Here is a 12,427-nt window from a genome sequence, read left to right on the forward strand (position 1 = left end):
AGCCCAGGAGTTGGAAATTGCTGTGAGCTGTGATGCCATGGCACTCTACCCAGGGTGACAGCTTGAGGCTCTGTCTTAAAAAAAAAAAAAAAAAAGGAAATGACAGAAGAGGAATTTAAAATACAGATGAAAACAACAAAGGAAATTACTGAGGAAGTGGAAAATGACCAAAAAACAATAAAGGAAATTGCTGAGAAAGTGGAAAATAACCAAAGGAAATCTGAAAACAGAATTAAATAAGAAATGAACAATATGAAGAATATAGAAAAGATATAGCAGAGCTGAAGGAATTGAAGCAATTAGGGAATTTAAAGATGCAACAGAAAGTATCAACAGCAGATTAGACCATGCAGAAGAAAGAACCTTAGAGATAGAGGACAAAGCTCTTGAGATAACTCAGATAGTTAAAGAGGCAGAAAAGAAGAGAGAGAAAGCAGAACGTTCACTGACAGAATTATGGGACTTTATGAAGCATACAAACATACAAGTTACAGGTATCCCAGAAGGAGAAAAAGAATGCCCCAAAGGAATGGAAGCCATACTAGAGAATATTATAAATGAAAATTTCCCAAATATCACCAAAGATTCTGACACACTCTTTTCAGAGGGATATCAGACCCCAAGTCGCCTATTGTGATGAACCTGTTCAAACTCAAGACAAAAGAAAAGATTCTGCAAGCTGCCAGGAGTAAGCACCAGTTGACCTACAGGGGCAAATCCATGCAGACTTTTCTAAAGAAACTGTTCAAGCCAGAAGACAATGGTCATCTACCTTTAATCTACTTAAACAGAACAATTTCCAGCCCAGAATTCTATATCCTGCTAAGATAAGCTTTAAAATTGACAGAAAAATCAAATCATTTACTGATAAGCAAACATTGAGGAAATCTGCCACAAGATCAGCTCTATAAGAAATACTTCAACCTGTTCTACACACTGACCATCACAATGGACCACCAGCAAAGTAAGCACCCAGAAATTAAAGAACAGAACCTAGCTTCCACAATAATGTAAAAGATAAAACTAAGCAATGAACTTTCACAAAATAAAATGAACAGAACACTACCACACTTATTAATGATCTCAATAAATGTTAATGGCTTGAATTCCCCACTGAAGAGACATAGATTGGCTGACTGAATTAAAAAACACAAGCCATCCAGTCCATTTTCTGTCTGCAGGAAACACACCTAGCCTCAAGAAACAAAACTCAGAGTTAAGGGTTGGAAGACAATTTTTCAGGTAAACAGAATTCAGAAGAAAAGAGGGATTGCAATCTTATTTTCAGATACATGTGGATTAAAAGCAACTAAAGTAAAAAAAGACAAAGATGGTCACTTTATATTGGTCAAGGGAAAAATACAACAAGACATTTTAATTCTAAATATTTATGCACCCAAATTAAATACTCCCAGATTCTTGAAACAGACCTTACTCAGTCTGAGCAATATGATATCCTATAACACCATATTAACAGGGGACTTTAACACTCCTCTTACAGAGCTGCACAGATCCTCTAAACAGACATTAAACATAGATATAAGGGACTTAAATGAGACCCTAGAACAACTATGCTTGACAGACATATATAGTACATTCTATCCCAAAGATAAAGAATATACATTCTTCTCACCACCCCATGGAACATTCTCCAAAAAATTGATCATATCCTAGGACACAAACAAATCCCAACAGAATCAAAAGAATTGAAATTTTACCTCGCATCTTCTCAGACCATAAGGCATTAAAGGTGGAACTCAACTCCAACAAAAACGTGTTCAACCTCCACATCAAAGTATGGAAATTAAACAACCTTATGCTGAATGACAGTTGGGTACAGGAAAAAATAAAAGAGGAAATCAATAACTTCCTTGAACAATAACAACAATGAAGACACAAGCTACCAAAACCTGTGGGACACAGCAAAAGCAGTCCCGAGAGGAAAATTTATTGCTTTAGATCAGCAGTTCTCAATCTGTGGGTCACAACATTAGAAAGGTTGAGAACCACTGCTTTAGATGCATACATCTGAAAAACAGAACGAGAACACATTAACAAACTCACAAGCCATCTTATAGAATTGGAAAAAGAAGAACAATCTAAGCCTAAAAAAATATATCCAAAATTAAATCAGAGATTAATGAAACTGAAAACAAAAGAATCATTCAGAAAATTAATGAAACAAGGATTTGGTTTTTTTAAAAAATAAATAAAATAGATAAACCTTTGGCCAGACTGACTAGAAATAGAAAAGTAAAATCTCTAGTAACTTCAATCAAAAATGATAAAAGGGGAAATAACAACTGATGTCACAGAGATACAAGTGATTATCTCTGAATACTACAAGAAACTCTAAACCCCAGAAATTTGATAATGTGAAGAAATGGATCAATATTTGGAATCACACCCTCTCCCTAGACGTAGAGATCTCCTGAACAGACTGATTCCAAGAACTAATATCAAAGAAACAATAAAAAATATCCCAACAAAAAAATGCCCTGGTCAGATGGCTTCACACCAGAATCCTATCAAACTTTTAAAGAATAGCTTATTCCCATACTGCAGAAATTATTCCAAAAAATTGAGGACGGAGGAATTTTCCACAACATGTTCTATGAAGCAAACAGTACCTTGATACCAAAACCAGGAAAAGACCCAACTAAAAAGGAGAACTTCATGGGCGGTGCCTGTGGCTCAGTGAGCAGGGCACCAGCCCCATATACAGAGGGTAGAGGGTTTAAACCTGGCCCCGGCCAAACTGCAACCAAAAAATAGCCAGGCATTGTGGCAGGTGGGAGGCTGAGGCAAGAGAATTGCCTAAGCCCAAGAGCTGGAGGTTTCTGTGAGCTGTGACGCCACAGCACTCTACCAAGGGTGACAAAGTGAGACTCAGTCTCTAAACAAAAAAAAGAACTTCAGACCAGTTTCAGCAAAGAATATAGATGTAAACATTCTCAACAAAATCTTAGCCAATAGATTACAGCTTATCATCTAAAAAAGTACATCGTGATCAAGTAGGTTTCATCTCAGGGATGCAAGGCTAGTTTAACATATACAAGTCCATAAACATGGCAGTGCCTGTGGCTCAGTGAGTAGGGTGCCAGCCCCAAATATGAGAGAGGTGGGTTCAAACCTGGCCCCAGCCAAACTGCAACAACAACAAAATAGCTGGGAGTTGTGGCAGGCACCTGTAGTCCCAGCTACTTGGGAGGCTGAGGCAAGAGAATCGCCTATGCCCAAGAGCTGGAAGTTGCTGTGAGCTGTGACACCACAGCACTCTGAGGGTGACAAAGTGAGACTTTGTTTCAAAAAAAAAACAAAAAGTCCATAAACATTATTCACCATATCAACAGAAGCAAAAACAAAGACCATATGATCCTTTCAATAGATGCAGAAAAAGCATTCAACAGAATCCAGCATCCTTTTCTAAGTAGAACACGGAAGAGTATAGGCAAAGGTGGCACATTTCTTTTTTTTTATTATTATTATTTTTTATTTTTAAAGACAGAGTCTCACCTTCTTGCCCTCAGTAGAGTGCTGTGGCATCACACCTCACAGCAACCTCCAGCTCCTGGGCTTAGGCAATTCTCCTGCCTCAGCCTCCCAAGCAGCTGGAACTACAGGCACCCGTCACAATGCCTGGCTATTTTTTTTTTTTTTTTTTTTTGCAGTTTGGCCAGGGTTGGGTTTGAAAGGGAAAAAAAGGAAAAATTAGCTGGGTGTAATGGCACGTGACTGCAGTCCCAGTTACTAGAGAAGCTGAGCCAGGAGGATCACTTGAGCCTGGAAATTTGAGGTTGCTATGAACTGATGATGATGCCATTGCACTATATCCTGGGCAATAGAGAGACCTTGTCTCAAACACACACACAAAAGCACCCCCTCAAAGGTACATTAACTCACTCCCTCTTGCCCAAGTCATGTCTGAGAGTTTAACTAAATGTGAGGAAAGCACCATGAAGCCCCATGGTGAGGATAGGCTGTTCCCAAATGAACACTTACCCTGATTGCTTTCAGTCCATTTGATACTTTATTTTCTTCTACAATTGCAATAACTTCCTGTCCAACATTCAGAAGCACTTTGCTAGTCACAGCTTCATTAGAGAAGTAGATCAAATCATCAATCATGCCATAATCACTGCAGTACCTTGTCACAACACCTTGTACGGTTTTCAGCTTAGTCTCACCTGAGATGGGTAAACAAAGGTTAGAGCAACCACACTAAGCCCTGCCAGGGAAAGGAAAGGACAGAAATATCCATCAGGGACAGGAGCTGAATGGGCAAGGTGGGGAAGGAGGCATCAACCTTCCCGGACTAATTCATTTGCTAGTGGGGGTCCTTCTGACTCCGCAGAGCACCAGAATGAATCATACTCGAGCTGCCAGCAGACCCCTGCTATCTAGTTGCCAGAGACCTTTTGAACGCTCTCATTTGAGATTGGGTGCTGACTGGGACAACTGATTTGGATCTCTTGGATTGTACCAATCACCTGAGGACTATCCAAAGTGGTACCCTGGGTACATGTGTGGTTGTGGGAAGGTTTGATTTTTCCAGTTGCTGTCCGTGGGGGGGCAGGGTGACTTAATTGCTGGTATTTCTCCACAGCTGAGACTTCAACCCAGAGTAACCAGATTTGAGACAGGGAGACACCACCAGGCAGTGGCATGTTCGGAGGTAGTGGCCCAGGTTCTTCTGAGGGACAAAGGTGGTAGCCGTGGTGGGGAAAGCCCTGACTCTAGAGCCTGTGTAGTACCGACAGTGCACAAACAGACCTGAGTGGCTGACACAGGTTATGGGGCAGCATAAATGGCTATTCCTAGGTCAGCATTTGGGGAGCCACTAACATGCACTTATTACTATTATCTGCTTTTATCACATCACCAGCAGCAGCCTCAGAAGACTCGGGAGTGTTTCTACAAACATGGCCCCAGTACACAGTCAGGGCTCAGGCAGGCCCTCAGCCACCCAGTGACATATTGAGAACCAACGCATCACTGTCTTCAGTCCGTGATGCACCTAATAAAATACAGGAAAAGCCCCCGGGACCCAGGCATGGAATCTCAGCACCATGTGGACTTGCACTCAAGCTGTCCTTTAAAGCAAATAGTTTACAGATGCAACTCAAACCAACAAAGCAAGCTGTTCCAGGCTACAAATCACATATACACGCATTAGTGCATCTGGACACCCGTGGCCTTCACCATTGGCATGTTTCTGGCTTCTCTAAAGGAGAATTTCATCATTCCAGAGGTTAAAGAAAGCAACTAGGAAATTACTACTGTGAATTCTCCTATAGGAGGAATTGGAAAAAACATCGATAACCCTGAAAAGAGGCAGCTGTGTAATTCTGACCAATGGGGAAGGAATAAACTGCTAGTACTCTAAGTATACTTTCAGGACCATGGGTTCAAAAACAATGAAAAGAGTGCATTTCATTACATACTGAAAGGACAACTTAAGATGGCTGGGATTCTTATTTTTCAGAACTTTCTAAACATACAACTTTCAAGTGATAATAACAGAAAAAGAATGGGGTGGCGCCACCATCTACCTAGGGTGGTGGGTTCGAGCCCACCCCTGGCCAAACTGCAACAAAAAAAAAAACAGCCAGGCATTGTGGTACCATTACTTGGGAGGGTGGGACAAAAGAATCACGTAGGAGCTGGAGGTTGCTGTGAGCTGTGACGCCATGGCACTCTACCAAGGGCAATAAGGTGAGACTCTGTCTCTAAAAAAAAAGAAAAGAAAGAAAAAGAATGAATAAGTAGAGATGTCTTTTCCCTATCCAGTTTGCATAGATAAAAATGCAAACTGGAAAAAAGGAAGAGTGACTTGATAGTGGCACACACCTGAAAGAACACAAATGTTCAGAAACATGCAATATGTTACATGTAGTGGAGTGCCAGAGGTTGAGGCTAAGGAGGTTTGCACTGGATTCAGACAGACCAGAGAAAAACTGAGGAGCCCCAGGTAGCGGTGACATGCCATTTATTCAGCTCTTGGTGGCTATTGAGCAGGCATGGGGACATCTGCCTTCATCCAGCTTGTGGGGGCAGATGAGCTGGCATAAGTAGCTTCCCCCCATAGGAAGTTCACCACAAGAAGTTGGCAGCAAAAAGTCCCCACAAGCAAAAAGCCTCAGAACCCAGTAACAGTGGCTAGAACAATAGCAGCTCAGAATCAAGCACTAATGATAATTACTTAGATAATAGGCACCTACAGCTTAATCATGGTCACTCAGAACAAACTGGCACCTCATGGCCTTAAGGAGAGAAAACTTAGCTGACTCATCTTTCCCACACTCCACTCCATTACCGTTTCTCACCTCAACCTAAACAATAAAGTCTCCCTAGGGGCTCCTGTGGGGAGTGTGGAGCATTGTATCCACATACCATAATACACACTAGGACAGCAGTAACAGCATGAACGATAGCAAACAAAACCACAAAGGCCATTAGATGCCACATGACCATCCACAGGGTAAACCCCTCTGCCCCAAGACAGTCCAGCTGACTGTACAAGTCACTAGCAGCTACAGCTCTTTAGCAACCACTAGCCATAGTGCTCAGAATTCAGCCCACTGTCTGCTTTGTCTGGTCCCTGTGTCATACCAAATAGTTTCTACCGGTGGGAGGAAGGCTGTAGCTGTCCACCACACAGGGTACCCCCAACCTGAGCCTTCAGTATACCAACACAACCTAAGGAATTAGAGCACACTCCTCCTTAGAGGGAGTAGCTTTCAACTGCTTGGACATTCTGTGCCCCAGCATCCCATGCAGGTCATGGGCCCAATACTTTCTGCTCTGCCAGGGGGCTGAGACTCAGGGCACCGTGCTGCTGTAAACACACTCCCCCGCCTCACCAGGGTCAGTGTCTGCGCTGTGCCACTGCATGGCTCAGTGGCCCAGTCCTGTACCCAACTACAACAGCCTGTGGAGTACAGACAGTCACAGGGGCTGTGGCAGTTACACTCTGTTGCCAAGAGGGCCACAGAGAGCTCTGAAAGCAGAGCCAGCAGGACCTCCCTAGCCAGTGCCTTGGTCAGGGAGAGCCACTCCTCCGACTTCTCTTTGGCCTGGGAGCACAGTTTCTCCTCAGCGGCCTCCTTGGCCACAGCCAGTGCCTCCACCACCTTACTGTTCTTCACCTGCAATATTCCACAGCCCCCCTGAGCTCGGTGGTCTTTTTCTCGAGACACGACATCTAGGACTCCAGCTCATTGAAGTGGGTCTGCTGCTGCTTGGCTGGCCTGGGCGTCCCGACCCCGCCCACCTCCAGCAGGGCCTCGATGGACCAGATTCTGAGCTGTGAGCTCCCCTCCCTGGCCTTCTTAAATTGCCGTGAAGACCACTCAGCCCTTCATGTCTACTCCTCACCTCCACTTCGGAGAACTGTGACTTGCTGGTAGCTTGGACACTTGCTGCTGCCACCCCTGGGCCCTCTCCGTGTCTGCCCAGACGCTTCTGCAGGACCTCCCCACTCTCCTCGGGAGCCACCTGCAGATGCAGAACCTGCTTCTTGAAGGCAGCTGCCTTGGCTTCCAGAGCCTACAGCTGTTGCTCCTCCTGCTGTGCTGCCTCTGACTTCTCCACCAGCTCCTTGCTGAGTCCCTGGCTGGAGCTCAGCCAGCTGTGTTCTGCCTGGTTTCCACCTGGTTCATAGCATCCTCACAATGGAGTCTTCCTGCTGTAGACAGGCCAGCTGTACATCAGGGCTATTCTCCAACTGAGGAGTCTGGATCTTGACCTGGTTGGGGAACTCTTCTATACATTTTTGTCTTGGTTTGGTGTCCTCTGCTTTTTTCCCTCATCCAGAAAAAAATCCTGTAGGCAAATGACTTACACACCTGGCCTCTTAGCCTTCCCTGGTTCTGCCTCTCTCTCTTACTCTGCTGTTTCAGGGGTTGGGATTGCTGCTCTGGAGCAAGCTATCGCCATCATTCTAACAGTTGGCTGTTGGGTTTCCCATCAATTTTCTCAGTCAAACCAGGCTGACAAAGTATCTACCGACATCTGAGTGCCCATGACCTTCTCTGGCTTCCCCAGCAGCCGCCCCCTCTCTTGCTTTATGGTCTCTGCCTCCCCTAGAGCTGCTATGGTGCTAGTTACTTCATCTTATGTGCCATCCCACATAAGATGGCAATATTGCCATCAAGGACCCAAACAGGGTGGAGGGTGAGCTCTGCAGCACAGTGTCACCCACACCAGCTGTAAAGTGTTCCTCATCAGCCCTCAGATGTTCAAATTAAACATGACATTCCGCATGCCCAGTTCCAGAATTCTGAACAGGCTAGCCAGCAACGCACAGGACCTGGGAGATCCCAAGCAGTCCATACCATGTGGACTGTGGCCAGGACCCAGGCCAACAGGGGTGGGTACCGTAGCCGCGGGGTGGGGCAGGGCTGGGTGGGGGCAATCCTGCAAATGCTGCCACAAGGACAGCTGTGTCCCGACGGAGGCTGATTTGTCCATCTCCGGGGCACCCAGGACAACGCTGTCCACCCCTAGATCCCATAAACGCAACGTTGCAGCACAGGGACCCGTTAGTTTTCTGCCTGAACTGTTCCCGCAGCTCCACCAAGTCTGAGTACAGGACGAAAAGGAGTGTTTGGTCACTCCTTGCGTGGCTGCCCACCCTCCCGGGGCCCCGGTTGTTGCTTTTTACTTCTTCTGTTACCACTTAGCTGTGCCCTATAGCATTGTTCGCCCTCATCCTCTTCTGAGGAGTCCGCCGCCAGGGGGGAGTGCAACTGCTCCCAGGTCACTTGCCCAGGGGCCGCCACCTCCCCTCCAGGATGCCACACTGCCCTCTCTCAGCCTCCAGCTGGTCCTGCAGTGCTGCCTCGGTCCACGCAGAGCTGTAGAATAGTGGACTCGGCCTTGCACAGGTGCGGCGCTTTTTTTTTTCCCCAGAAGCCTCCCCCGCTGTGTGGGGACTGTCTCCACCCCACCTGCTGTGTGTGGCCCCATCCGCCTTGGGCCATTCCTGGGGGGCGCCTGGGTGGACAACGCCCAGCTTCTGCGCATCACGCGGCCATGGCTGGTGCCCTCTCGGCCTCTCCAGGTCGCCAGTTGTGCCAGCGTCGAGACCCAGGAGGCCCGCCGGGGATTCAGGCTGGAGCAGAACCGAGGAACCCAGGGCACACACCAGGCACCCCAGAGGGCGGGCGCTCCAGCCTCGCAGCCACAGAGCAAGGCACGCGGCCTGACGCGAAGGACTAACCCGTTCTCCTCCCGCAGGTTAGGAAGCCTGTTCACGCCGCGCTGGGCGAGGGAGAGAGAGGATCAGGAAGGGTCATTCCTTAGCGTTAGAGACCGGACACAGGCATGTTTCACGGAGCACACGCCTCACTCGAGCGCCGCGCAATGGCAGGTGCGTGAAGACCACGCTGCAGCCTCACGTCAAACCTCAGCTTGCGTGAGGTGCATCCCGGAGACCGGCCTGCGGCCCAAGGAGAGGACACGCCCGCTCCCCGACTCCGCTCGCCCAGCGGGACCGAGACCCCCACAGAACCTAAGGGATGCCCGAGGAACGCCCGGGGTTCTGCAGGGCGGGGCGCCGCACCTCCTAACCCGCGCCCCCCACGCCCCGCGGCACCTTCCGCGAGCTCCTGGTTCTGCCTCCCGGCGTCCTCGTCGGGGGGGTCCGCCTTCCTCCAAAAGAAGGCCACCAGCTTGGCCGCGAGGCGCAACATGACCCGCCACCTCCGCCCTGCCGCCCGCACACGACGCGTAGGACGCCTCCACACCACGCGCACGCGGCCCGCGCTGCTCCCACCGCCTTCGGCCAATAGGGTCAGGGCGCCTGCGCCTGCGCCTTCCAGCCGCTGCCCTACGGGATCCCAGCGCTTGCTGCGACCGTTAGCGGCTAGAGGTTGGCGGTTGGCTGCTGTTAGCACGTGAGGGAGGCGAGGCGCTAGGTCGGCATGACGTCAATGAGGGAGGAGTCTCACGCGGAGGGTGGGAACTCCCTGCATTGTGCTTGGTGGGAAGTCGCTGACGTCACGGTTGCCCTTTCCCCCCAGCCTTCCCTCCCCGGCCTGGCATCGCGCACCGTGTGAGCACCTGGGGGCTCTTGCAGGCAGTTTCCAGTTCGGCCTGTTAATGGAGTGGCTCCCTGGGACACTCACTCCTGTCCGCACATCGCTTTGTTGAGCGGTGGCCCTTGGCCCGGCGGGTGCCACGTCGCGGTGAACGTTGCTTGTCGCCTCCATCCTGTCCCTGCCGCGCCTTCGGTTTGCGCCTCGGGGCGCGCTGCGTGGGGCTCCCCACTCTTCCTGGGGAGGGTCCGACATCGCGGATCCAACCTGCCCTCCGCTGAGGGGCTGGTCAAGGAGTCGGCGCGATGCGAAGCGAAGCGCCCCTGGCGCCCTCGCTGATGGACATGGCCGCATGGGCCAATTTTACTAACTTGTGTCTTTAGGACTTCATCCGTTTTACCCAATATGTCAAATCGGCCTAAAGTTGCTCTCGGTATTTCCTTATTATCCTTTTCAAGTCTGTAAGGCCTATACGGTGAGCTGCTTTCATTCCTAACATTGGTGATTTAAATCATCCCGCTCATTCTTGATCAGCCTAAGATTTGTAAATTTTATCCACCATGTTAAAAACTACCTCTTGGTTTCATTGTTCTTTCTCTGTTGTTTTTCACTATTGCAATAATTTCTGTTTTTTATTTCTCACCATCTACTGGTGGGGGCTTAGTTTCTGTTGTTTTAAGCTTAACGTAGAAAATTAGATAATTTTGAAACTTTCTCCTATTTTAAGCATTTTTAAAACTACAAGTTTATCTTTAAACTCAGATTTCACTGCATCCTACAAAATTTGACTTCACATTCACTCCCTTTCTAATTTCTGTTGTGATTTCTTTGACTCATGGGACTGCTCTTTGAAAAATTATTCAGAGATTTCTAACTATTTGGTCATTTTCCAGATAATTTTCTGTTCTGATTTCTGGTTTAATTTGGTCGTGGTCAGAGAATAAAGTTTGGGTGATTTGTCTTGGGAACAGTGTGTATTCTGCTGCTGTTGGCTGGCGTGGGGCACTTTAGTTTTGATTACAATTTTGTTATTTACTGGGTCCGTCCTGGCCGTTTACTTGGCAGGCTGGGCCTTGCCTGTCTGCACATGCACTGGGTAATACAATTCTTTCCGGAGAGACAAGGAGAGCAACTCATTCCCTGACAGTTGAAGACCACTAAGTCTTCACCTGGTCTCACTGCTGGTGACATACATGGTGTACTGGGAGGAGACATTCTCAGATACCAGAGCCCATGTGAGGGCTGACCTGCTCGGGCATCCCACAGTGGCCATCTGCATAGGCGGTTACTCCTGCAGGAACAGCCCTGACCTGCACTAGCCAGAGCTGCTCCCTGGATTCTGGACTCCTCAGCAGAACCAAGTGTGTGTCCCATAGCATCTCAGCCTCTTTAAGCACACGATGAAACTCACAAGCCTTGCTCCAAACCCCCTCCCACAACCTAACCCTCCTGCCTCCACCCTCACTCAGACCAGACTCAGCCCACATGCTCTTTGCAGTGCCAGCCCCACCTGCCCAGATACTGCTCTGCCTGGCCCCTCCAACAGATCCATCTCAGAGTCATGCAGTTTCCTGTGAAGTAGAAATAAAATCCTAAGCCCTTAGCTAACTGAAAAGAACCCTTTTGGCCAAGGCAACCCCAGAAACACCTTAAAACTATGTTCTCAGCGATGGCAGGGTGGAAGAGGCTGCACAGCAGTACCCATGTGACTTTCTGTTATGAACATTCACGACTCCTATGGTTTGTTGACTGTGTATACTTGATCAATGCTTGGTGTACCATCCTGTTCCTTTTCTCTTGGAAGCACCGGGGCTCAGCTTCCCAGCCTGCTGCCTTTTATGAGATATAAAGTGTCACTTCTCCAAAGCATAAAGCTCATTAATTGTCTTTTAGTTAACATCCCATGTCCACAGGTGTCTGGTACCTGGTTGACCCACTGCACCCACCTTGTGTGACCAGCACCCACTCTCCCGCCTACTTGGCTTGCCCTGCCTCCTACTTGTGCCCTTTGCTCTGATCTGCCAGACTCCCCTCCTTGCCTTCTGCACAACTTTGCTCAGATGCCTCCCTCCTGCTGAGGCCTGCCCTGACTTAGCAGACAGCAGCCCCCATTCCCTCCCCCGATCCCTCTCCTTATTGGGGAAAATGGAAAATGCTGCCCATGGCTCATTTTCCTCTCCCATGTGCTCCTGCTCTCACTGGATGTGAATGCACGTGGCCCACTCTATTCACTCCATAAATATTTGCTGAATGGTTGCATAGATGTGGAAGTATGTGGGGCCTCGATAGGCAAAGAGGAAGGAAGTACCTTTTAAGAACATTAATTTGTTTGAAGATAGAATGTGAGAACAGGACTTGTTCAAGAAACTATTAACACTGTTGCCAAC

The 12,427-nt window shown here is 48.2% G+C and overlaps 1 protein-coding gene across 1 annotated transcript in view; it reads right to left on the bottom strand.

Annotated features, from left to right (window-relative positions):
* Positions 1-9,695, bottom strand: part of MOV10L1 (Mov10 RISC complex RNA helicase like 1) — a 76,334-nt gene extending 66,639 nt beyond the window's left edge. Inside the window, exons 1-2 of the mRNA XM_023509352.1 lie at positions 9,599-9,695; positions 4,003-4,187 (exon numbers count right to left, since the gene is read on the bottom strand). Of these exons, the coding sequence (XP_023365120.1) occupies positions 4,003-4,187; positions 9,599-9,695 (282 nt within the window). The remainder of the gene's footprint in view (positions 1-4,002; positions 4,188-9,598) is intronic.
* Between the last annotated feature and the right edge of the window lie 2,732 nt (positions 9,696-12,427).

The sequence above is a fragment of the Otolemur garnettii genome, unplaced genomic scaffold (assembly GCF_000181295.1).
Source record: "Otolemur garnettii isolate 467f Iridium unplaced genomic scaffold, OtoGar3 scaffold00007, whole genome shotgun sequence".
NCBI classification, from domain to species: Eukaryota; Metazoa; Chordata; class Mammalia; order Primates; family Galagidae; genus Otolemur; species Otolemur garnettii.